At 37.2% G+C, this 23345-nt stretch overlaps 6 protein-coding genes across 8 annotated transcripts; 4 read left to right on the forward strand and 2 right to left on the reverse strand.

Moving 5' to 3' along the window:
• Positions 1-3360: 3360 nt before the first annotated feature.
• On the forward strand, positions 3361-4782 carry LOC116804387. Its single transcript, XM_032731710.2, has 2 exons — positions 3361-3525; positions 3670-4782. Exon 2 carries the CDS (start codon positions 3677-3679, stop codon positions 4724-4726), a length of 1050 nt encoding a protein of 349 aa, XP_032587601.1. The 5' UTR covers positions 3361-3525; positions 3670-3676; the 3' UTR covers positions 4727-4782.
• On the reverse strand, positions 4746-5321 carry LOC6583329. The gene has a single exon (XM_002008963.4). It carries the CDS (start codon positions 5215-5217, stop codon positions 4969-4971), a length of 249 nt encoding a protein of 82 aa, XP_002008999.2. The 5' UTR covers positions 5218-5321; the 3' UTR covers positions 4746-4968.
• A 1777-nt stretch (positions 5322-7098) lies between these two features.
• On the forward strand, positions 7099-9196 carry LOC6583330. The gene is made up of 2 exons (XM_002008964.4): positions 7099-7208; positions 7987-9196. Exon 2 carries the CDS (start codon positions 7990-7992, stop codon positions 8848-8850), a length of 861 nt encoding a protein of 286 aa, XP_002009000.1. The 5' UTR covers positions 7099-7208; positions 7987-7989; the 3' UTR covers positions 8851-9196.
• Positions 9197-10227: 1031 nt separating this feature from the next.
• LOC6583331 lies at positions 10228-12220 on the forward strand. Its single transcript, XM_002008965.4, has 3 exons — positions 10228-10728; positions 10799-10834; positions 11169-12220. The coding sequence occupies exons 1-3, from the start codon at positions 10516-10518 to the stop codon at positions 11916-11918; spliced, it is 999 nt and encodes a 332-aa protein (XP_002009001.1). The 5' UTR covers positions 10228-10515; the 3' UTR covers positions 11919-12220.
• A 933-nt stretch (positions 12221-13153) lies between these two features.
• On the forward strand, positions 13154-14267 carry LOC6583332 (alpha-ketoglutarate-dependent dioxygenase alkB homolog 7, mitochondrial). Of its 2 annotated transcripts, none has more exons than XM_002008966.4 (4): positions 13154-13287; positions 13354-13544; positions 13603-13770; positions 13830-14267. In XM_002008966.4, the coding sequence occupies exons 1-4, from the start codon at positions 13227-13229 to the stop codon at positions 14148-14150; spliced, it is 741 nt and encodes a 246-aa protein (XP_002009002.1). In that variant the 5' UTR covers positions 13154-13226; the 3' UTR covers positions 14151-14267. The 2 variants fall into 2 exon arrangements, with proteins under 2 accessions (XP_002009002.1, XP_032587411.1); XM_032731520.2 differs by having other exon boundaries at positions 13199-13291.
• Positions 14268-17056: 2789 nt separating this feature from the next.
• LOC6583333 (alpha-1,3-mannosyl-glycoprotein 4-beta-N-acetylglucosaminyltransferase A) lies at positions 17057-23278 on the reverse strand. Of its 2 annotated transcripts, XM_032731014.2 has the most exons (5): positions 22878-23278; positions 21272-21350; positions 20866-21175; positions 20636-20685; positions 17057-20552 (listed from the first exon to the last, which is right to left on the reverse strand). In XM_032731014.2, the coding sequence occupies exon 5, from the start codon at positions 20500-20502 to the stop codon at positions 18733-18735; it is 1770 nt and encodes a 589-aa protein (XP_032586905.1). In that variant the 5' UTR covers positions 20503-20552; positions 20636-20685; positions 20866-21175; positions 21272-21350; positions 22878-23278; the 3' UTR covers positions 17057-18732. The 2 variants fall into 2 exon arrangements, with proteins under 2 accessions (XP_032586905.1, XP_015018302.1); XM_015162816.3 differs by lacking the exon at positions 21272-21350.
• Between the last annotated feature and the right edge of the window lie 67 nt (positions 23279-23345).

Raw genomic sequence — 23345 nt, forward strand, 5'->3', positions numbered from 1 at the left:
CTATTAAAGCAGATATGCCAGTAATTTAAGCGATGCTTATGCGAAGCCAGGCCAAGCTGCCTGTCATTTTTACATACAATTTAATTTAATAATGATTTACTGAGAGGGTTCTGACCGCTGCCAATGGCTACCTAGAAAACGCGGGCAGCCCATCTACTGCATGCGATATAGGTCCGATCCCAATTGGATTCACCCTACCCGACTAACACTCTGATCATTTGCTTACACTTCATATGCCATTTACTATATATGTAGTACACACAAAAGGGGTCCCAAATACTATTTTTCATCCACTCTTTTCTGCCGTTGAAAACTGTAAATATTTTATAACATACTGAAAGCTGTAAAGCAATAAATGGAATTGAATGCATACAAATATATTTATTAACAAATATAAATAAATAAGTAAAAATGTATGGCATATATGTATATCTGCACATTTAATATAAAATGTATAAATTTATTATTAAATAAACTAGCATTCATTTCGAATCGGTTCTCTACATACTATGCTTAAAATTCTATCTCAGAAATTTGTATTTAAATCGATATATTTGAATATTAATAATAAATATTACAATTTCAATAGCTATGTTTATATAAAAAATATATATTCTTAATAATGTTTACATCAATTTTCTTGGATGTAGAACAAATCATCATAAGAGAGTATGTTGCTCCTATTATATAAATACTACGTTTGAGCATATAATATACTCTCTTGACTGCTCCTATTGTTGCAAAAGGGGCACGCTTGTTATCTTGGCTCTTGAATCTCGCCTTTGCGTGCTGGAAATTTGCATAATTCTATTTATAAGAGTCTCCAAGTAGCGAGACTACGCAACTGTTGTGCTATTTAGTATTTTGTGTTTGTGTATTTTTTGAGAACGAGTCTTCAAGTAGCATTAGATTGATTACTTTTATACCTTCTGACTATTTCAAGACTGCTTTTAAAATGTTGTCATCTACTTTCCTACTTGTTTTTTTTTTTTTTTTTTTGGATTGAAGTTCGTCAATATGTATTACCATTGTGTCGGATTGCATTACTGCTTAACATAGAGTTTCTACTTTTACTTTACAGATAATATATCTTAGAAAATATATACATATATTTCTTAAAAATAATTATATTATAATAATTATATTTATAAAATACAATTATAATATATTAATTATATTTATGCATAGCATTCATTGGGACTATGTTCTACTTTCATCTGTGAGTGAAGAGCAACTATTCTATGTTCAGATTTTACTCATATTTAAACAAAAAACTGTATTTGTTAGAGCTCATTTCACCTAGAGATTTTTTCAGAGCTGCAAATATTGCCGAACAGATAGCTAATTTAATTACTATTTTATAAAAATATATTTTAAGTATAACTCTAATAAACTTTATATAATATACCTATACTTTCCCAATATTATGTACTTACAATTTTTTATTTCAATTTAATTCATTCAATTTAATTCAATTTAATATTTAATTCAATTATCATTTACTTAACTTGATTGCTTTAAGGTAATATTCGATTTTTGCTTGCAGTAATCAACCATTTGAATGTAAATAAACTAAATGTATTTAAAGATAATTTATATTCATATGTACATCCCTTATGGATAATTATTATGCCTGTGTCATTGAGCCTAGCCTATGCTCTGAATGCTGTTTTTCTCGTTATGAACGCGCCATAAATTTTGATGTTTGTGGTAAATGCTCTTTTTTCATACGCATATTTAGTTTATTTCAAATTTAACTACCCCTCGCAGCCCGACAGACAGAATTTCAAGCACACACATTTGGGCATCAGATGCTCGCTCGGAAATCGGTCATCAAATTTATGTTTTTATACCCTTGCAGAGCGTGCTTTGATTCTATCACGAAATGTGTAACGCACTAAAGGGGTCAACTACGAGGGCCCAACTACTATTCACTATGCTTCTGATTTTGATCAACTCTTTATTCAATACTATTCTCTGACGATCTGCTTTAGATATGGCACTTTGCAAATTAGCCTATTTATTATCATCGACTGTGTTTAAGGGTATTTCACACTTCAGGTCGCCAGTGAATCGGATTTGGTTGCCAAGTAAACCTACGCTCTATCACACATACCTTAATTGCATTGAATAGGGGCACAACAACGCACACAGCTATGCTCGCATTACTTCCACATAGACACATAGATAGATGGATATAATTATTTAATCGTACACACACACATACACACACTCAATTGCTAAGTGGCAAAATATCAACATGTGCGCTCGGAAATGCATAATCTTGTTGCTAACAGGCTCACTTCCGAATTCGATTATGCCCTCGCAACTAAATATGAAATACACACACAAAGCTGATCTAGTTAAGAGCCTAGTTAAGCCTGACTACATGATACCCTGTAAAGAGTCTACATGTCAGCATAATATTTACTCCTTTGAGATATTGTTACTGTAGCTCTCTTAAGTTTTTTTCTCCTTTGATTTCTCACTCTATGTATAAGCAAAGTTTTCTAATATTTTCTAATATCCTACTGTACTCTCCTCATATTGTGTTGTACATATGTTGAAAATAGATTAAATACAAATACGACAAAAAAAAAATATAAATGGAAAATAACTGAAATAGAAATAGAAAATGATTTGCATCCTTAATTATTTAATTCATTTATTTTGTTTATTTGTGATCTGAAAGCCAGCATTTTAATACATAGCTTATCTAGCTATATAAGGAGAATTGACTAATAGAGACTAAAACAATAGAAAGGGAGAATTTGATATATTCACATTATAATTCATAAGCATATCAATATCCAATTTTAGCTGTCTGGCTAGACAGACTATGAATGTTTCCTTGGAAGCTATCTGAACTAGCAGTTGGTAGTAAACAATTCTGTCGAATGATAATAAATAGAATGCATTAAAAATCGAAATGTTGATTTAATTTTAATTTAATAATTAATGTATTTATAGAGTAGATATTGTTCCCTTATAGTATAGATATATGGATGTTGAATTACACAATTATTATTTATTGACTGGCATATGCCATAAAAATAAACACTATCTATGAATCAACAGCTTTTGATCGCAGTATTATTATCCAATAGAATGAAATAGAAAGTAATCTTTATTTATTATCGAAAATTATATAAATTATTATTAGGAGCTCAGAGCTCACTGTTTGTCGAATCATATGCCTACAGGGTATCTGCTGTGTCCAATTGGGACAACAAAATATCTCTTTTAGCTATACAATGGTATTTATTTACCTTATTCCACATAAGCCTTTTCACTCGAAAATATAAACAAAATATGAAGTTTAGCTGCTGATAGAGTTTGATATATTGAACTCGACTCTGTTTTGTATCTCAATCATATCCGAGAGAGTATTCATTTAATTTTCTCTTTTGAGACTCATTTCACTCTCCTCTCGTCCTATACGACTCGGGGAGCCTGAAGTGGCAAACGAGTCAGTCAGTTGGATATTGGAAGTGAGGAATGAAAGATCGATTTTGGCTTCACAAGGCAAGAATATTTTTTCTAATTTGTGCTGATGAATGTAAACAGTCGAATATATATATATGTATATGTGTGTTTATGTTTATACAGTGGTAAACAAATGGAATAAAGTACTTTATTGTGTTTCCTTTCTCATATTTCACTGCGCAGCTAAACAATGGCAAGCGGCTTTGACTTCAACAAATTGTGCTCAACTTTTAGTGAGATCTGCCCGGACTTTGGCGAGACCCATCAAACTGACAAATCGGAGAGCCTGAAGTTTGCCAACAAAGTGCTCTTCGAACTTGGGCCCAAGATGTGGCACATTAAGAAGAGTGGATCAGCCCAAATGTGGCGCTTAATCTTTAATGAGGGCACAAGCGTTTACATCTACACCCACACCTTCCAGCGCCCGGTCAATGTTAATCCGCAGCTGCACGACAAGAAGCTCTATCTTACTCTCAAGCAGGCTGGCCTGTTGGCAGTCAGCAAACTGTGCACCGGGTTGCTCGGTGAATATAACCCAAGAAATAAGGTGCTCTTGACCCCACTGGCTCGCGCTGTCTTTCTGCCACAAAACATTTCGAAAATTGCCGTCGAGCTGACAGAGCTGCTCCAGCGCAGGGTGGACACCAACGAGGTGGTCAGGGCAGTTATCAGCAGCTGCCAGACCGACGGCTTCCACTTGCAGCACAGCCAGTGCCACATTGCACTGGCCGCCCTTGAGGTGACAGTTCCTGCAGCCGTCCAGCGGCAGAAGCTGCGCGAAAAGACCATGCGGCTCTATGCCAAGCATGGCAAGACTTATGACGCGGCTCAGTACGCTATCTACGTCAAGTACTCCAAGCGAAACGACACAGCAGCAGGTGAAGAGCCCTCACAGCCAAGTGCAGACGATCAGAGCCGGTCCAAAGGTGAGAGCATAGACGCCGTCTTATGCAGCATTGTCAGGTCTGCGGATGATCCTCTCAGCGGTGACACACTGGAGATGATATATGAGCAACCTTCAAGCAGCAACCTGGAAAGCGAAATGGCTTCATTCTTATATCTAGAGCCTTTGGAAGACTTTGACTACCTGGACCGGCTTAGCTCACATCTAGAGCCTTTGGAAGACTTTGACTACTTGGACCGGCTTAGCTCATATCTAGAGCCTTTGGAAGACTTTGACTACTTGGACCGGATTAGCAGCCAGATGCTCTCACTGGGAGTTGATGAATTTCTCCAATGAACAATATTCATAAATCAAATATAATCAATCTTAAAATATATATTTTTCTTATTCAATGCCTCTAATAATTTCAAAAACTATACAATTATCCAAGATGTCAAAGGGTTGTCAATATGTACAGAAATCGCGTTGCCTAACTAAATGCCCCCATTTTTATTATATTTCGAAATGTCAATAAATTTGTTATATTCTCAAAAACCCATAATCACTATGATCGATCGATTGGCATCGGAAGGACACACTCATCTCTTCCTTCTGTGTGCAGGCACAATATGCGCATAGCTCGAATCGGACGTGACCTCGAGACTTGAGGAGACGAGCGAGCTATGTTTCTCCCGCTGGGAACTGAGCAACTGTATCACTCCATCGACGATTTCGTCCAAGCTTACGGGCCGATTGTAGGACAACAGCACCGCCGATATTATCGGCATCAGTATGACATTATAGTCCGGCTCCATTAAGGGGTTTGGCTTAGCACGATTTTTGATCATATCTAAAATGCACAATTTGTTGTTGATTTGTTGATTTAGTTCTCAAAATGGATTTCTGTGTATGAGTGTGTCAGTCTGAGCTCTGTCACATATCAGCCATAACAGACGACTTGATCGGGCTGACAGCTAAGCCCCAGCCAGCTCCAAGTCACATCCGAATCCACATCCATAACTCAATCCTAAGCACTTGTCTGGTCACCGGTTGTTGAATTTCCGCCCTCTCCTGTCACCCCTTGTGCCGTCCGGGGCCAATGAAAAATTCAATTTGAAAAAGTGTCACTTGTCAGCTGGCGATATATGTGTAAGCCCCACCTCCCCCCCTACTCGCTGTCCATTATGCCATTCCCTTTGTTGTCGCTGCTATTTTGCTATTCCATTTTGTGTTTTGCTTTTTTGGCATTCCGAAATATCAATACTACGGATATGCGACAAGCATTTCATATGCAAATTGATCAGAGCCCACAGCTCGGCGACTCAATAACCAGGAGCCACCCACACACGCATATGCAAATGCGTAGCTCCATCCTGGACCGCACTTTCTGCAGAGTTCCCAGTAGAAAATACTTTTTATGACTACCATTTAACTGTCTTGTATTTTTCAGCGCTTATCAGGCTTAATACAATATTCTACACTTTTCCCTGACCACTAAATAAAGAACAACAACAAAATGATTGCAACTCTTTATACAGAGAACACACTGTGTTACTAATTGTATTTTAAACTATTACTATATACTATACTATACTGTTATAGTAACTTATTGATATAATTTTTGTTATATAATCTTTACAATGTGTATGTAAATGAAGATTAATTTATTAGCTAGTATGACTGTATTTAAATTCCCAAAGAACAAAGTTGCTACTGCTTGATGACATTATTATAAATTATTTTATATATGTACTATGCTTGCGTAAAGTAGTATTTCTAATAGTAAGCTGTTCATATTATTATATGAGTCAGACAAATACATACAGCTGTGAAAAACAAATTAGCACCACTTGCAAATGCAAAGTTTAAGAAGTTCTCCTCGATACATTTATCAGTGTATTGATCTGCCTATTTTTTATATAAGCAAAAATAATTGCAACAAATAACAATATTATAAAAGTATTCAACGGTTTTATACATTTCAAAAAATGCTTTTATTTTTCACAGCTGTATGTGTAAGTATACGCCCATCGTCTCTGAATAGGCTGGAGGAGTAGTCGACTTTGAAATACTTTATTTATTTATTTATTATACATTGAGTTAATATTTATAAACTTATTAAAATATTCAGCACTGGCACCTGGGGCCTTCAGCTTGGAACGTTCAAGCTGATTTCAACCAGCACCTAAAAAAAAACTTTGGGAACCTATAAAATCTAAACTTAAAAACATAATTCCTTAAACTATAATTGTTGAACGAAAAACCTAACTCAAACTAAATTTAATTTACACTTTTAGTCTATTTTATTATTTTCTAGTCAATTTTCTACACCTAAAAAGTTTTTTTTTTTTTTTAAACATAGATATTAAAAAGTTAAAAAATTTAATCATAATTGTTCAGTTTCTTTAATAGGAAAACGAAATCCAACTAATTCGATTTTGTTATATTTTAATTTAATTTTTTGTAATTATCCATTCATATTTTATTTTATTTTTAGCTTACGTTATATAATTTCATTCATTAATTGCAACATTTCTGTACAACTTTTTGCATACAACAACAAATTATACATATAATATTTTATATGGTTTGGGTGCTTTATCGTGTATCGAATCGCTCGAACTACTGCAGTCTGCAGCCCTGGCGAGACTCTTCACGTACTCACACATACACAGATACGCGGCGGGATCGAATATCGTCTCTTTACTCATTACTTGACCGATTTTGATTTTTGTTTTGCGCCGCACTCGGGCAAACTTCAGTTCGTGATTATAAGCAAAGGCATAAGCATTGGGATATCGGACGTCCCGCTGTCGGTCTTTAGAAGAACAAAAGAAATGTAAACAAAGATTACAATTTCAATATATTTCAATTCGTTACAGATATATAACTGATTCGAAGTGCTATGTACATATATTTAGTAAACATACATATGTATGTATGTAATATACATATATATATATATATATATATATATGGATAATGTGTAATGCGAGTATATGCATATTTTATCTGAATATGGTACATGTGTGAGTGTAGTTTGTTTAAAAGAGAAAAAAATGCAGATTACTTAAACTTATATTGTGAAAATAGCGTGGAAATATTCATTCCTTAAAGAGATTTCCACGACAACCTTCAGTGTGTCAGTAGAAATACTGTATGTAGTTTCGGAACTCGAGCTTAGCTGGAAAACATACAAATACTCACACATAAGCTCATATGCATTTGTAAACAAGCACACAACGTCGCACAACTAGCAAGATTTCTGTTGATGTACGATGTAGGCAGTTTTGATGGACATACATATATATATATATATATATATAGAGAGAGAGAGATTCCTCCGACCCAGCGAACTATTGAGAACTGCGCAAGAAGAGCAGTTTTATTTATAATGACTAGTAGTCTCATCTAATTAGGTTATTTTATACCTTTTTTATAGAGTGAAAATCAGTTGAATGTGTCCTTTATTGTTATTATTTAATGTGAGAAGATATAGAATTCGTTTACGTTCTCTCCTATTGCTTTCTTTTCTTCAAGCATAAATTCTTCACTAGAAACATAATATAAGGAAAAACTCAATATTATATAATGTGAAGTTCTATATTTCCTTGCAGAAAATGAGTGAAACCGCCAAGCCAAAATTTATTTTTGATTTTCAAAAATTAATCAAAACTTTCACTGAGATCTGTCCGGACTTCTGTGCCGAGCCGAGCTATGCGAATGCCACAGTGAGTCGCCGGTTCGCCGAGCAGGTGATCTTCGAGTACAGCAAGGAGGCCAAAGAGGCCAAAGCGAAGAACCTCGATGAGATTCAGAGAATGTCGCTGCAGACAAAGAACGCCCAGGGTTACTTAATAAAGAACAGGGTGACCATAGTGCTGCACACCCGAAATCCGGCACCGCCGAATCAACCCAGCCTGGTAGACGGCAATCTAGAGCTGACCTTCAAGCAGGCCAGTCTGCTGGCCGTGGCCAAGTACTGCCAGCTGGTGCCGCATCTGGTGCAGCGCGATGAGATTGTGCTCACTCCGCTGGCCGGGGCGGTGTTCGCCAAGGAGGATATGCCGCAGCTGGCCAGAGTACTGAACGAGCCGCTGGCCGAGCTGGTGATGGCCATCATCAGCAGCTGCCAGACGGATGGCTACTATCTGGAGCACAGCCGCTGCGAGATCGCACTTGCAGCCCTCATCAAGACGGTGAGCGATCTGAAGATGCGAGCTTCGCTCGTCAAGAAGACCATCAAGATGTACAAGCTCTATGGCAAGGAGTTCGACATGCGCAGGTTCCAAATATGCATCAGGTTTCTCAAACCCAATAGCAGTTCGAATCGCTCGAGCAATGATATCGAGCAGATTTGTTCCAGTGTCATGGCAATCGATCTGAAAGCCGACTCAAAGCCTGTGCGTCCCATGCCGAAGCCCAAGATGACGTGCGCCGCGAACTTCAGCGGTAAAACTCTGCAAAGCAACAAAAAATGAAACTTTGTCTACTTTTCTTAATATGGTACTTATTGCGCGGAAAAAAATTTAAAGGGAAAACTGATTTAGACACTCGCTTGTTTCTTATGCCACTACTTTATCAATCTTGAAATTGGATAACCCAATTCAAGACCTTACTAAATCAGGATTGAACTCCCTTACAAAAATCAGTTTATGTTTGTTATTCAACTTTCCTTTGACACAAGCGTATGAAAAAAAAAAAAAAATTAAAAAGCTTAAAAATGGTATATATGTATGTACCCTATAAAATAAATACTTAAACTACATTATATCAAACTGTATCTTTCATAATATTCAATAAATATTTTCTTCATCTTTTCATAAAGTTGTTTACTGATTTCTTAGAGTTTTTAATGAACTCGATTTTTATATAGATCTTAATTTTATAGTTCAATTTATTAAAAGTGCTTGTGATATGAAAAAAATCTTTTAAGGGTGCAAGGAGTAGAAAAATCTAATGTGACAAGCTAATTCTAATGAGAATTAATAAAATATTAGATGAGATTTTTTCTAGTGATTTTTGCCAGATATTCTCAGATGTTTCACATGATTTTTTAGATAGGTTAGGTCTACAAAATAAATAAATTTAAAATCGTTTTCAAGCAAAACACATCCAATTAGTATAAACTTAAACTAACTGATGGCCGTACAACGCCTTAGCCATTGCCGTGAATCAATGAGTTAGGAGTTTGAGCTTTAAGTTAGCTTTATTGATCGTATTTCTGACTGGGATGGCAGAGCTTATTGTAAGATTTAAGTTGCTTGTTTGTGGTGTTGTCTGGTTAAAGTTTTGCTTTTCCGTTTTGTTGTTGTGGCGACGACAAAGCCTTGTGGAGATTATGCCTTGACTAGTCCAGGGGAGAAGTGGTATTGGTTAGACCCTTTTGTGGTTTCTGCGTCGCAGGCAAAACTTTGGCACTAAACGTACCGACGCTGAAAAGCCTTTAAGTTGCGTGGGATATCTCAGGAATATCTAAGGCAAAATGATAAGCGGCAAGGGACCAATATAAAAAAAAAAATACAATATATAAAATGAAAAAAAGGAAAGTATGTCGCCCTTTCTTCTGCCTCTGGCGCCCTGTGAAAAGGGGACTCCCAATAATTATTAAAATATTATCATTACTTTAATAGACTGTTGGGCTAATTAATTTAAAAGTGTAAACGATTTATTTTTCCTTTTTTTCCAGGGACCGCAACGATTATAATTTTTATAGCAAAAAATTAAAAATTAATTATTATTTTTTTATAAATTAAAAAAATATATATTTTTCTCCACACTGTGATTTGAAATTTACTTCAGAGAAGTAAAATAAAATAAAATCTATTATTCAATTGTAGAAAAAAGTGGCCTTCTAATAATATTAATAATAATTCCTCACTCAGATAAACAGCCACGTGATATTATGCATAAATATATAATCGACATTTCTGCCTGAGCATTTACTTGTCTTTCAAATTTAACGCTCAAGATCCGCTTACTAATCGAAATCAGCAAGACAGAAGCACAAGAGCGATTCAGTGTTGGAAAACGTGTTGAACTATCGATGCCAATCAACCCTGGGCATAAATTAGCGGCAAAAGAAGCATCAAAATACACAATCAAAACATAAGTGAAATTAATGCGCTGATATTTATTTACTACCAATGGAATCCATAAATTTTAACGATTTCTCCGTCAAGGAACGTCACGAGATAATCACGGCGTTCCTCATCAAAATGCGCAAAGCCAATTCGATGCACAGCGCGCACAGTTTCTTTCAATATTACCTCAAGCAATTTTACAAGATGCCAACCAAACTACTCGACGACATAATCTATTGCCAGCGCGCTATGAAAAACTATCTTTCCGTACATCAGGTACTCTTTGTTAGCGCACGATTTGACTAATCATAATAGATTTTCACATTATGTTCTCTAATTTTTGCAGACAATCACAAATGTCTTTGCCGGGCAAGCAGACGCCGTAAGTTGTTATTGTTGTTGTTATACCCTGGAACAACAAGTATAGAGCTTAGGATATAATAGTTTTTCAAAATAATTCTGAAACTTCGAAGACGACGGGACTGATCCTTCCATGAGAGTGCATTAATCTCGAAAACTTTAAAATCTAGAGAATTAGAGATTTTATTTTTGTATATAGTCCACAGTACAATTTCTAACTTATCTACGTTATATCAATTGTACAATATCTTTATATCGATACTCGCACATGCACAAGTTCCGGGGTATCTACTAACCGGTCACACCCGATTAGAACACGCCAGTTTCAAGTTCTTATGTTTTCCATTATTTTGAAGGATCCCGAGACTAAAAACAATTACCTACTCGAAATCGAAGACACTGTGCATCAGATCAATGCAGAGTGCCAATTTTTGATGATTCGTCTAGAAGAGGACATCGAGAACTTCTGTTTACCCTTCACGGAGCAACAGCTGCAGCCCAACAGCGATTTGATCAGCGAAATGGTCAGTGAAGCTATTGTCCCGTTGGTCTGCACCAAGAGCCTGTTGCCCTTCAAGCCGCATACCGTCACAGAGCGGCCCACAGAGAACCAATTGCTTCGCAAATACTTCACCATCGACGCAGACAAGAAGAACTCGTTAGGCACCAAAACGGAGGTCACAAAGCCCACAAAATCGACAACTAGCGGCAGAAAGAAAAGCGCTGTGAATGCAGTTGCTGTTGCCGCTCCCTCTGCTGGTGCTCCAGCCGCTCCCCCTGCTCGTGCTCCAGCTGCTCCCCCTTCTCGTGCTGCAGCTCCTCCAGCTGTTGCTCCGCCTAAATCAAGCAGCAAACAAGCAACAAAGACAACGCCATCTGAGGATGCCAGCAAGAGCGATGCAGTGAATGCCAGTCGCCTTCATTTGCAGGCGGCTCTGGAGCGAGCGCGCCTCAAGAAGCAGCAGGTAAACAGCGAAGCCAAAGCACAAAGTCCAAAGGAATCGTTTCTGCAGTCCTTTGGGCTTTGCACACAGCTGGAGCACAAGCGTATGCTCCTGGCCCAGGCGCTGAGTCACAAGCGTGTTCGAAAGCCCATACAGAATTAGTTAACTCGATTACAAGTAGAATTAGAAGTACAATTATTATGTTTGATAAAGTTTATAATGTTAGACAGTTATATCCGAAATTAGAAACTGTTAAGTACTTGACCCAAGCTTTATGCTTTAATTAATCCTAGTTAAACATTTTGAAATATGTGTTCTTATGTTAATCTATAGTAATTTTCTTAATTTACAATTGTCAGCCAATACACAATATCTAAACGTAGTTAAGCCATGGAATATTTACATTCTCTTATTTTATAATTGTGTATTAATGACGAAAAAATAAATCACATTTTATTTTGTAAGAATTCTGTTTTATAACCCTGCCGGAAGGGGAAAGTCAGAGAGAAACAACATTTCATGGCATTATTCGGGGAGAAGGTTTTCTCTTGTCTAAGACGAACAAAGCAACGTGAAAGGACAATAGCGCCTAATAGCCCGTTGATGGCGTTGCCTGAGGTGCCGGAACAGTTGAACGTACGGGCAACAGTGCTTCGCTCATTTATCATTTACACACCAACGCACGTTGGCGCACAGATGAACAATACCAGATACACAGATGCGCAGCGAAAGAGCTTTGGGTCAGGTTATTTTCTTTCTTTTTTACTGTGGAAATATACTGCGCCTATTTGCACTATATATAGAACCATAGACTCGCAATGTTATAAGTGTGTACCGAACTGGACCGAAGACCATTTGATACAGCCACCTATAACCTGCAGCAACTCCAGCTCCAACTCCAACACCAACACCAACCTATACCCCACCATTACATTTGCATTGATGTAATCAGCTTGTGGCCGGGTCGTCAAATTGCTTGAAAAAATGCCAAGCAACATTCCGCTGAATTGCTGTGCGGCAACAGCAGGGGAAGAGTCATCCGCCTCCAATCAACCACCCACTCAACCCTCATCGCTGTTATATTGCGTTACAAATTGTTTGTTTTCTTTCGCAACCCTTTTAATTTTGTGGCAGGTAAATCCGTATCACGTAAATGGAGTAATACAATAAAATAGATTGAACGGCTTTTGTGCTGCCCAAACAATTTTTGCTCACAGGTCATAAAAGAAAAAGAAAAAGAAATTTAAGATTAAGCAATTTGTCAATATTAATGTATTAATTGGTACAATTAATTTATTTTGTTCGATTATTTTTTATTTCAAATACCGATAAACGATAACTTCGTAACAACTTTGCGCGCTTGCAGCCAGGGCTGGGTAAATCGTCAATGTTGCTCTGTTATTGAATAACCGAACAGCTGTTCGCAGGACTTGGGCAAAGAAGTTTTGTGTAACTTTCTTTTGCAAAACAATGGTTATTCAATATCGTGGCGAACTAATTCTACAAATTTTAAGGCGATGCCATCGTGCAGGTATGTACGTAGCTATTTACAAATAAACAATGAACAGATTTATTATTTTTTATTGCTTCGACCTAGTTGCGGCAACCAAAAGCAGCGCCGGCTTAACAAGTTTTCATGGCGTCTGGCCATCAGCGGAGAGGAAAGACTTTGAGCAGGACATGCGTATCGTGCCAGATTTCATAAGCGAGGCCGAGGAGAAGCAGCTGCATGAGGAAATTGAGCCATACATGAGCCGACTGCGCTATGAGTTTGATCACTGGGACGATGTGAGTATTGGCAGATGATCCAAACACTTTTGCTCTTGTTAAGCTAACTCTCGTGTAGGCGATTCATGGCTTTCGGGAGACAGAGCGCAAGAAATGGTATCCCAAAAATCGTGAGCTCTTGGAGCGTGTGCGTGAGGTGGCGTTCAATGGCGCCATCATGCCCTACGTGCACATTTTGGATCTAGCCGCCGACGGCGTCATCAAGCCACATGTGGACAGCGTCCGCGTAAGTCCGTCGGGTAATCACATAGGAATACCTTAATTAATAGTATATCTCTATGATAGTACTGCGGCAACACCATCTCCGGCATAAGTTTGCTCAGCGACAGTGTGATGCGTCTGGTTCGCATTGATCCTCAGAAGTATCAGCAGAACGGTTCCAGTGATAGCGCCGAGGACACCGCGTATCGGCAGCAGCCAGCGGCGTTGCTAGAGAACAACTTCTATGCGGATCTCCTGTTGCCGCGTCGTTCGCTCTACATAATGAGCCACACAGCGCGCTATAATTTCACACATGAAATCCTCGCCAACGAGCATTCCAAGTTCCTTGGCAACCCCGTTCCGAAAACACGCCGTATTTCCATCATTTGCCGCAATGAACCTTGAACAAAAGTTAAACTAAATCAAAATTATATTGTTGATTTTATAAAAGTTTATATAAATATTTTAAGAACTGTTTCCTTATATACAATTGTTTATAAAAGTTGTTCGAAAACTGTCAAATTTGTTTATTTAAAATTTGCTTATTCCGATTATGCGATTATGGGACGAGAGATTTCTTGATGTCGATATATTTGCTTTAGAAATTGATGAAATCCCTTTGTCAATAAATGTCTGTGTCAATATTTTCAGCGCCCTGGCATTGTCTGATAAGCAGACATGGCGATTTGCAAATGATGCCATTCATATTCTAGATAACTCGGCTGTGAGTTTCTTCCGGTTATGACAATCATTCATGACTTCTTTGTGTGGTATGCTAAGAATTGGCAGGAAGGCTTTGCGCCCATTCCTCAGCCAGAAACTCTCTTTACATAGGGGAAAAAACTCACTCTCTTTCGTTCTCTTGCGCTGTTACTTTACCAATGCCATCCACATAACTGTTAATTCAACTGCGAAGCTTAACGGATTAAATAGTAAATACTATGCTCGTAGTAGCAAATAGTAAATAGTAAATAGTAAGTAATATAAAGTAGTATAAAAATAAAATAAATTTGTTTAAAGAATTTAAAAAATATAAATAATTATTACTAGAAATAAAAAAATATAATATAATACAAAATAAATATCAAAAAGTATGATATAGAAAAGATGAATAAAAATTGTAAAATATAAAAATATAAATAATTTAAAATAAAAAAATATAGACACAAAATAATAATAAAAAAAAAAAAAACATAATATACATAAATAATTTAAATTAATTCAACTGTAAATAGTAAATAATATAAAGTACTATAAAAATAAAATAATTAAAAAAAAAAAAATAATATACAAAATACAAATAATTATTACTATAAATATAAAAATATAATAAAATACAAAATAAATAAAAGAAATATCAAGAAGTATAATATAGAAAAGATTAATAAAAATTTTAAAATAATATAGAAGTATAAATAATTAAAAATAGAAAAATATATACACATAATAAAAAAAATAATAATATACATAAATAATATAATATATATAAATATAAAAAAAAATAAAAAAAGTAAAATTTGTTATTTGGATAGATCACATCTTAAAAAGATCTTATAAGAAACAATTGAATTACTTGAAGGTGTAAAACTATAACTTTTAAATGGTTTTTAACATTTCATTAGAAATAAGTTTGTCTCGATAAAAATTAAATATTCAGTTGTAGAACATTGTCAAGTTCTCCAAAATATTTTGAATACATTGAAAATTCTGATATTGTGATCTTCATCTTTTGATATGATTTAAAATGTTGCCTGGATGGTTGAAAGGACATTGTAAGGACCCACAAACTTTTTTGTATTGAAAACAAAACTGTTGAAATACACCTGAGCGTCAAGCAGCTGCAGGTGAGTCTATAAAAAGGCCATCAACAGTTAGTGCTGCGACTGCGAGCAGAGGCACAAAGCTGAAAAGTCGCCCGATTGGCCAAGCCCCCAACTGGGGGCAGCCCCAAATCAAATGGCAGCTGAAAACTTTGTACAAATTATAAACACTTAAACAGTTTGCAACTGGGGCGACGTTCTCAAGTGGAACCCAGCGAAAATAAAAAAGGGACAAAATATTGTCTAACTTTTGTTTGGGTCTCCGTTATTTCGGCGATTCGACTGTTATTATTATTTGCATGGCCAACCGCACTGCCATTCAGGCCGGGCCATCCACTCAGAGCAATCTCGATACTCCATTGTGAGCTCGCAAAGTTGCACAATTCAGATTTTTCTCTCTCTTTCCTCTTTTTCTGCGACAGTTTTGGTTTGTTGGGATCAAAAGCCGAAACGAATGGCTAGGAAGTGGCCTAATGGCGCAGAGAAGTTGGCCCAAAGTGCTTCTGGGCCTAAATGCAAATGTGTTGAAGCTTTTTGAACTGCATTTTAATCCGAGGTTTTTGTGAGTTTTTCGAAAAATATTCATTATAATTATTTATCATGAACGGCTTACTAAAATGTTAAAGCAAAATTACAAATTAGTTTATGCCAAGCTAATCAAAAGTTAAAGGCATATATTGGTTTTGTGCAGTATTTGACTATTCAATCTAGAGATTTTGAATTTTTAATACATGTATACTCAAGACTGATCTAAATTGGAAAATAAATGATATATATATATGGTGTAAGATGGATGTATACGTATATACACATTAATAATAGGTACTTTCTTCTTTTAATTCAGGAGATCAATATTACTAAAACAATGAGTGATACAAAATATATATATATCTATCCCGCTTTTATAGACCTGGTTAGACGACAGATAGATTTAATTTTATAAAATGCACAGAAATGATAATATTCAATAATGCTATAGATAAACTATTACATTACCTCTTACTTCCAACCTGATTAAGTTGCAGCAGTATTTTATTTATAGAGGTATTATATCACTCTTACTTACTACTTCGTCATAGAACCTAAAACTTTAAATAACACCTGCAAAAATATTATAGAAAATCACAAAAGAGAGAAGAAGAAACACATGGAACAGAGTTTTTGTTGAAATCTTTCTGTTTTGATTTATTAAGCTGCACACATAGTTCCCGCATGCTTCAAATACATGTTCAAAGCGTGCATTTGTTTTGAATCCTTAATTTTATTATTGGGCTTTGGAGAATTTTGAAAGGATTAAACTAAAACTGTTAACAAACATTTAGAGATAAGAGTACATATATGATTAGCTAAGTATTTTGATAAAGTCTGTTCCGGTTGGGTCTCCTGGGAAAAGTCCACTAGAATTACAAAATTTGCATATTGAAATCGAGAGAGCTTTTCCGATCATGTGCGAAATTATTGTGGCCTTTAAAAGTACGTACATTGGACATGTATATATAAAAAAATATATAATATGTGTATATATATTTGTATATAGGATACTTAAAATGAAACAAGCAAGTATTTAACGTAACCTCAGCTCCTAAAAAACGTCCATATACCAAAGCAGTCTACGTTATTTGTTTGAGTTGGCATATTTGTAATGAATATCTTAAAGCACCGAAAGAATTGAATTCGATATTTGAACTGAATATGCCACTATATAACTATAACAATATATTTCTGTTATCGTTTACTCAACAGGAACCAAAGTATCAATATTGAATCTTTTCTCATTTGCTTTTTTATACGCTATCATAAATTTGGCAATCTTTCCAATTGTTGTTACTGTATAAATTTATAATTAATAATATTATTATTAATTGTTTTGTGTAAAAAAGTATTCTCGTTTTCAATTTAGTTGACTAATCAGCAAAAAATTGTTATATATTTCAATTTAAATACTAAACATACAATATAAGAATTATAATTATTCAATTCGTTTTAGTCGTTATTTGTTCTCTTCATTGTTCGCGCAAAAATTATTAACAAATCACAGTAAAAAGCAACAATGCTAAAATGGTCGTAATGCATTTTGGTTTTCTTTTCGATTATGCTATAAGGATTATCTAATACATCATTTTTAATATTTGCTTTATGGCTTCGGCAAAACGTACGCAACTGTACCTAAAATTACAATTTAATAATAGAAGATGAGAATAACAATAATTGAGAATATGCGCTAAGGATGATTTGTTCTTTCGCAGATGGATGACAGATCTTGAAATTCAAGAGTGTATTCAAAATTAAAATAAAAGCTCTAAAATTCAGCAGTAAATGTTAGTGGAATGTGATAATTCAAGATAGTTGCCAATAGTTCACGTTGGATAACACTTAAAGATATTCTTAGAAAAGTACGGAAAATAACAAAAAATTAAATACAATTCGAAATAGATCGATCCAGAGCGCGCACAGTTGCGTCTTGCACAATTCATATTCATACAATATTTGTTCGCTTATGTATACTTTATGTATTATTAACACAATGAAATAATGGAAGGGGCACTTGGAGGAAATATTTTGGGTATGATAAGATTACAATTTCGAAACGTGCTTAGCAAGTTTACGGGGAATTTTGTTCGCTTCGCTCTCATAAATATGGCTCAACGTGGCGCTACTTATTGTATATCCCGAGTATAAGACAGTTACGCATGACATTTATAGATGTTACATATTGTGGGTACAATTCGCTTACGTAATATATATATATATATTTAGAGACATTCAATGTTTAATCGTAACAGTTCACACGTGACAGATATTAGCAAAAATAATGTTAGATTCATTCTGAATGCTTTATTAGGTTTGTTTGTATTCAGTATTAGAAAAGTCAATGCTTTGTCGCATTCTGAAATTCAATTCCAAATCAATAATCATTTACACGCGTGTAAACTCAGCTTTCGCTTCAATTATAAATAGTTACAGTTAGACGTTATAAATATATACCTGGAGGTGAGTTATTTACACATTTAGATGATAGGCTTTAAAAGTAGCGCTCAAAAAATATACACACATATACACAGACAGACAAATAGATGTACACGGATTGCGGAAAAACATCAATGCTTGGGTATGTCGCCACTACAGTTATTCGGCTGCTGCTGCGGACGCCGATGGCGATGCAGCAATCAGCTGGCTGCGATGTAGCGCGGCTTGGCTGCGTTCGCCTCCAAGCTGCTGGCATTACTGTCCATTTGCTGCAGCTCGATCTCGCTGAGCAGCGCCCAGTTCTCGCTGTCGCTGTGCACGTGCAGCCGCAGCTCCTTGATGGGCCCGATTTTCGGGTCGAGCTGTCCCTCGGCCACGCCCAGCGCATCGAACGAGCCCACCACCAGATAGCCATCCGTTGTCGTATTGTAGGTACTCCAAACGGACGAGTTCTCGCTTAAGCTATCTGCGGGCAGCAGCTCCACGGTGGTATTGTAGAAGCGATCCGACGGGTGCTCCGAGTTGCCGCTGCGGAATAGGTAGCGCCTCAGCTGCGTCGGCTGCTCGAAGATGAACTCCACCAGGTCGCCGGGCTGCGGCAGCAGACCCCAGAAGTACGTCTCGCCGCGATAGGCGCGCTTCAGCAAATAGTTCTTATACGGCGCTATATTCGACTTGACCAGCGCGGGCGGATTGTGCGTGTGCGCATAGTAGGATGGAACCTTGCTGCCGAATTGCTTGTCCTTCAGCTTTTGTACTTTGCCCTTGAGCGAGGAGCTAGTCCCAATGTGCTGGAACAGCGACTTGCGGAAGTGCTGCCAATACTTTGCCTTCTCCAGATTGCAGTGCTTCTGGTCCTTGTCCGTGCGACACACCTTCGACTCTATGAAGTAGGTGAGCAGCCAGTCAACGGGCTTATCATTGTAAAACATTTGAAAGTACGTTATGAGGTATGGCAGCTCGGCGCTCTTAAACATTTTGCCAATGAAGCCGAGCTGGCAAAAGTCCAGCACGAACCAGTCCGGCTGATCGGGCTTGGTCAGAGCGCTCTTGATGAGCGCGAATTTCTTCATTGTGGTTATAAATTGCCGCTTTGTCAGTATATCATCCTCCAGCTGCACGTAGAAGGTGCCCTTCGAGTGGGCATAGGCCATGAGATAGGCGAAATCCAGGTTCTGCTTGCTGCGCCACTTCACGCGCTCCAAGGAGTCGTTCAGCGTGATGCGCAGCCGCTCAAAGTTTGGATAATAGCTAGGCGCTGGCGCTATAATGTCTATAAGTCCGCTCTCCACATGGGCCTCGAAGCTGGTCTCAATCTGCTTGGCTATCAGCTGGACGGCATCCAGGTCCGTTTCGCCAATGTAGACAATGATCAGAGTCTCGTTCTGCTCCTCATCATTCATGTTCTCAATCAGATTGTGCAGCGTGGCCAGCAGATACGATTGCTTCTCGCGCCGCACCGTCGGCACGCCCAGCACGATGCTAACGTCGGAGCGGCCTTTGCTCTGGAAATACGCAGGGCGCAGGGAGCCAGCGTCGTCCAGCAGATGGGGCAGAAAGTGATAGGCGTTCGGCAGGCGTATATTCTGTGCGGGCACATAGCCACGCGTCGAGCCAGAGCCACCCGATCTGGACGCGTGGGAGGCGTTGCGCAGCAGCTGCCGTGTCTCCGGGCTGAGCGCATCCAGCAGGTTCGACACCGGCTGCGGCGGCGGACTCACATTGGTCACATTGCTGCCATTGTTGGTCTGCAGCTGGCCCAGGTACTGGGAGAGCAGCGAGACGTCCTCCTGCCGAGCACGGTACATGGACTCCAGATATTGCAGCCGCATGTGGCACTCGGCCAGACGTTGCGTCAGCGACTGTTCGGTGGATAGTTCTGGTCCCAATACCATCAATATCACAATGCAGGGCACCAATATTAGCACCGTGGCAATCAGCATACAATTCCGTTGTCGAATCTTAAACATATTTACGTTCGCTCGATGCCCAAGTCTTTTATCATTTAGCGTCGCTTAGACTGTGCGCCGAAGAACAGAGAGAGCAGCAAGTTATAAGAAATACAATCGACTGTTAATTTGATAGATAACTTGTCTCACATACCAAAATTCAGCTGCCTTCTGGTCCAATATTGTGACTTTACACTACATTCTCTGCAATCAGAAACAAAACTTCATTGAGGAGTGGTAATGAAATACGATAGATATCAGAAAATAGCATGGAGTAATGGAACTCTAGTGTTATGCGGGGCTGACAGATCTGTTCAGATATGGCATTCGTGGAAATAGGCCTATTTCTCCTAACAGCTGTAATTCCTAATCATTTTGATTTACCAATTCCCATATAGCTGCTCGAGTTTCGCTGTTTGTTGTGCAATCCGTAGCCACATCGTAGCCCCAATTGAACTGTTCGCTGTCGTCGCACTAGTCCGCATTTTCGTTTCACGTTTCCTATGACTAATGCAGGCGGCAGCAGCAGTGGGCCGTGCGCCCCATCTGAGCTAGGCGGGGGCCTGCGGCGAAGGCTGAAACGTTTAACAAGTCTCCCAGGTCTCGGCTGCTATTGTTGCTGGCTTACCCTTAGCCGTGAACGTCGCTGTTAACGTCTCTTATGGGGCAGCTGTCGCTATTCTCGCCGCACGACCTGCAAAAGCAACAAATTATATAATATACTGCTGCATCAAATACTGTATATTGTGTGTGCAAAAAACAAAAACAAAAACAAAAAAATTATATTTACATGGCCAAGCGCCAAGTGCTTTATATCTGTTCCTATTGTTGTTTCGCCCGTTCGATCGTCGGTGGGTTTTTCACCAGCGCTAACAAAACCAAAAGAGCGAGAAAGAGAGAGAGAGAGAGAGAGAGAGAGAGAGACAGAGAAACAAAATACAATGTGTTAGTGAATAGGCTAATACTTGTTAATGAGCTGCAAGCAAAGCTCTTGGAGCACAGCTATAAAGATATTCTACATATGTATACATATACTATATATATTATTGCTGATAATATGCCGAACACGGAAATCGAGAAATTGCTGTTACATTCCCTATGCAGAGTCCAACACCTTTCTAAATCTTGGCTCTATTAATCTTAATTGGTGATTCATTCCAAAATTCACAAATCTTTCCATAAACAAAATGAATTCAGAACGCAATAATAGTAGTTAATAAGAAATCTAAATAAACATGGAACAAGTCTGAAGTCCAATACTAATTAGTGGACTAAAAGAAAGTTTCTAAAAATTAATAAATTAATAATGTAAACAAAATAATCAATAATTAAATAGTAAATGAATTTTATGGATCTCTACTACTAGTGAATCAATTAGTTTGAAAAGTTGATTAAGTTATTTATGAAATTACTGTTGGAATGAATTGGCTAAAATTCAAAAAATTAATAGTCAAATCATACGACTTGACAAATTAATTATAGGTTTTTTTCCACCAGGGATCTAGTATATCAAGTTATCTTTTCGTTATAAATACTAGGAATATATATTTTTAAATTTTCGTTGCACCCATCTTAATTCTCATATTTTTCTACTATTGGATTTATCGGAATGTTCTCAACCATACTTCTGTTTCTATAGAGAGAATGGCATCTTCAGTAATAAATAACGTTTTTATCTAAACAGAGTATAAAATAAGTTACATTTCGCTAATAATCCATCAAAATTATTTTCACTTTTCTCAATAGATTTCTTAATTTTGTGAATAATTTCTCATTATTTTACGTTTGTCAATAATTAATTTCAGTAATAAATAAAATAATATTCAACGATATTTTTTATTTTGTTTCTATCTGACTATCAAATAGATTCACCAGAAAATCCACTTTATCAAGTCAAAGTAGACTTTTATTGACATTGGTTGTATATGTATATTTTATTTTATTTTTAAAGAGAACTGTTAAATTGCTCTACGATTTCTCGGAATGTTCTTTTATATACAAACATTCTTCTTTAATTCCGGGAAAGATATCTAGCTTTGTAGCAAAAGTAGAGCCAGAACCGCCTAAATTATGTTGATGAGTTCTTATGATGTTCTAATGCATATCGAATAATTAAGTGGAAAAAATATAGAACGGGTCAATCTATCTGCTATTAGGTTTATTACAAATTATTTGAAGCAACGGCGTGTGAGGGGGAACGTGTAAGCATTAACAGGTATGACATTGCTGATAAGTAAACAATAGCCACGAGTAAACATTAATAAATAAACATTAGTAAAGGTACTCCCACAGGGTGCTAATCCCACACCCAGCACGCACACACACACACACAAACGAATTTCGAGGCATGTCCCGCGCGGCCCTTTGCACTCTGCTCCCTGCCCTCTGATACTTACGGCACGAAATGTTTTGTTAATTGTGGCCCCACGAATAACGCACAATCAGTGCGCAATTTACGCAATTTGTGTTTAACGACACGCCAACTGTGGTGTGCTAATAGGAACTGATTGAGTGAAGAAACAAAACGCAAATGTTCAATTTGTCAGTTTTGTGGGTGGTGTCTTCGTCTTCGTATTGCTAAATTGATGGCATACGGTTTGCAAATTCGCACACACTCGCTTAACATATGGCTACATTTTTGTTGCAATTGCTCAGTTGATTATGTACATGTGGTTTGGTAATAATTGTGACACTCGCGGTATTATAATGCATTAGTTGATGAAATTAACAAAACGCTTCTGAGATAATAACAACAATAAAACTGGCATTCAATTTCTCAGTGCTGGCAAATGCAACAAAGCAGAGCGGCCAGTGTTGCTTAGATGAACTGGTTCCGCTGAAGCTGTCGATAGGCGTTATCGCTG

The sequence above is a fragment of the Drosophila mojavensis genome, unplaced genomic scaffold, assembly GCF_018153725.1.
Source record: "Drosophila mojavensis isolate 15081-1352.22 unplaced genomic scaffold, ASM1815372v1 contig_74, whole genome shotgun sequence".
Lineage (NCBI taxonomy): Eukaryota > Metazoa > Arthropoda > Insecta > Diptera > Drosophilidae > Drosophila > Drosophila mojavensis.

Bases quoted from the DNA above. Each gene is read 5' to 3' on its own strand.
- LOC6583332 (XM_002008966.4), top strand. From the start codon at position 13,227: ATGGTTATTCAATATCGTGGCGAACTAATTCTACAAATTTTAAGGCGA. The intron at 13,288-13,353 runs GTATGTACGTAG...GCTTCGACCTAG, and splicing joins AAGGCGATGCCATCGTGCAG to TTGCGGCAACCAAAAGCAGC. The intron at 13,771-13,829 runs GTAAGTCCGTCG...TCTCTATGATAG, and splicing joins CACATGTGGACAGCGTCCGC to TACTGCGGCAACACCATCTC.
- LOC6583329 (XM_002008963.4), bottom strand. From the start codon at position 5,217: ATGATCAAAAATCGTGCTAAGCCAAACCCCTTAATGGAGCCGGACTAT.
- LOC6583333 (XM_015162816.3), bottom strand. From the start codon at position 20,502: ATGTTTAAGATTCGACAACGGAATTGTATGCTGATTGCCACGGTGCTA.
- LOC116804387 (XM_032731710.2), top strand. From the start codon at position 3,677: ATGGCAAGCGGCTTTGACTTCAACAAATTGTGCTCAACTTTTAGTGAG.
- LOC6583330 (XM_002008964.4), top strand. From the start codon at position 7,990: ATGAGTGAAACCGCCAAGCCAAAATTTATTTTTGATTTTCAAAAATTA.
- LOC6583331 (XM_002008965.4), top strand. From the start codon at position 10,516: ATGGAATCCATAAATTTTAACGATTTCTCCGTCAAGGAACGTCACGAG. The intron at 10,729-10,798 runs GTACTCTTTGTT...TAATTTTTGCAG, and splicing joins ACTATCTTTCCGTACATCAG to ACAATCACAAATGTCTTTGC. The intron at 10,835-11,168 runs GTAAGTTGTTAT...ATTATTTTGAAG, and splicing joins TTGCCGGGCAAGCAGACGCC to GATCCCGAGACTAAAAACAA.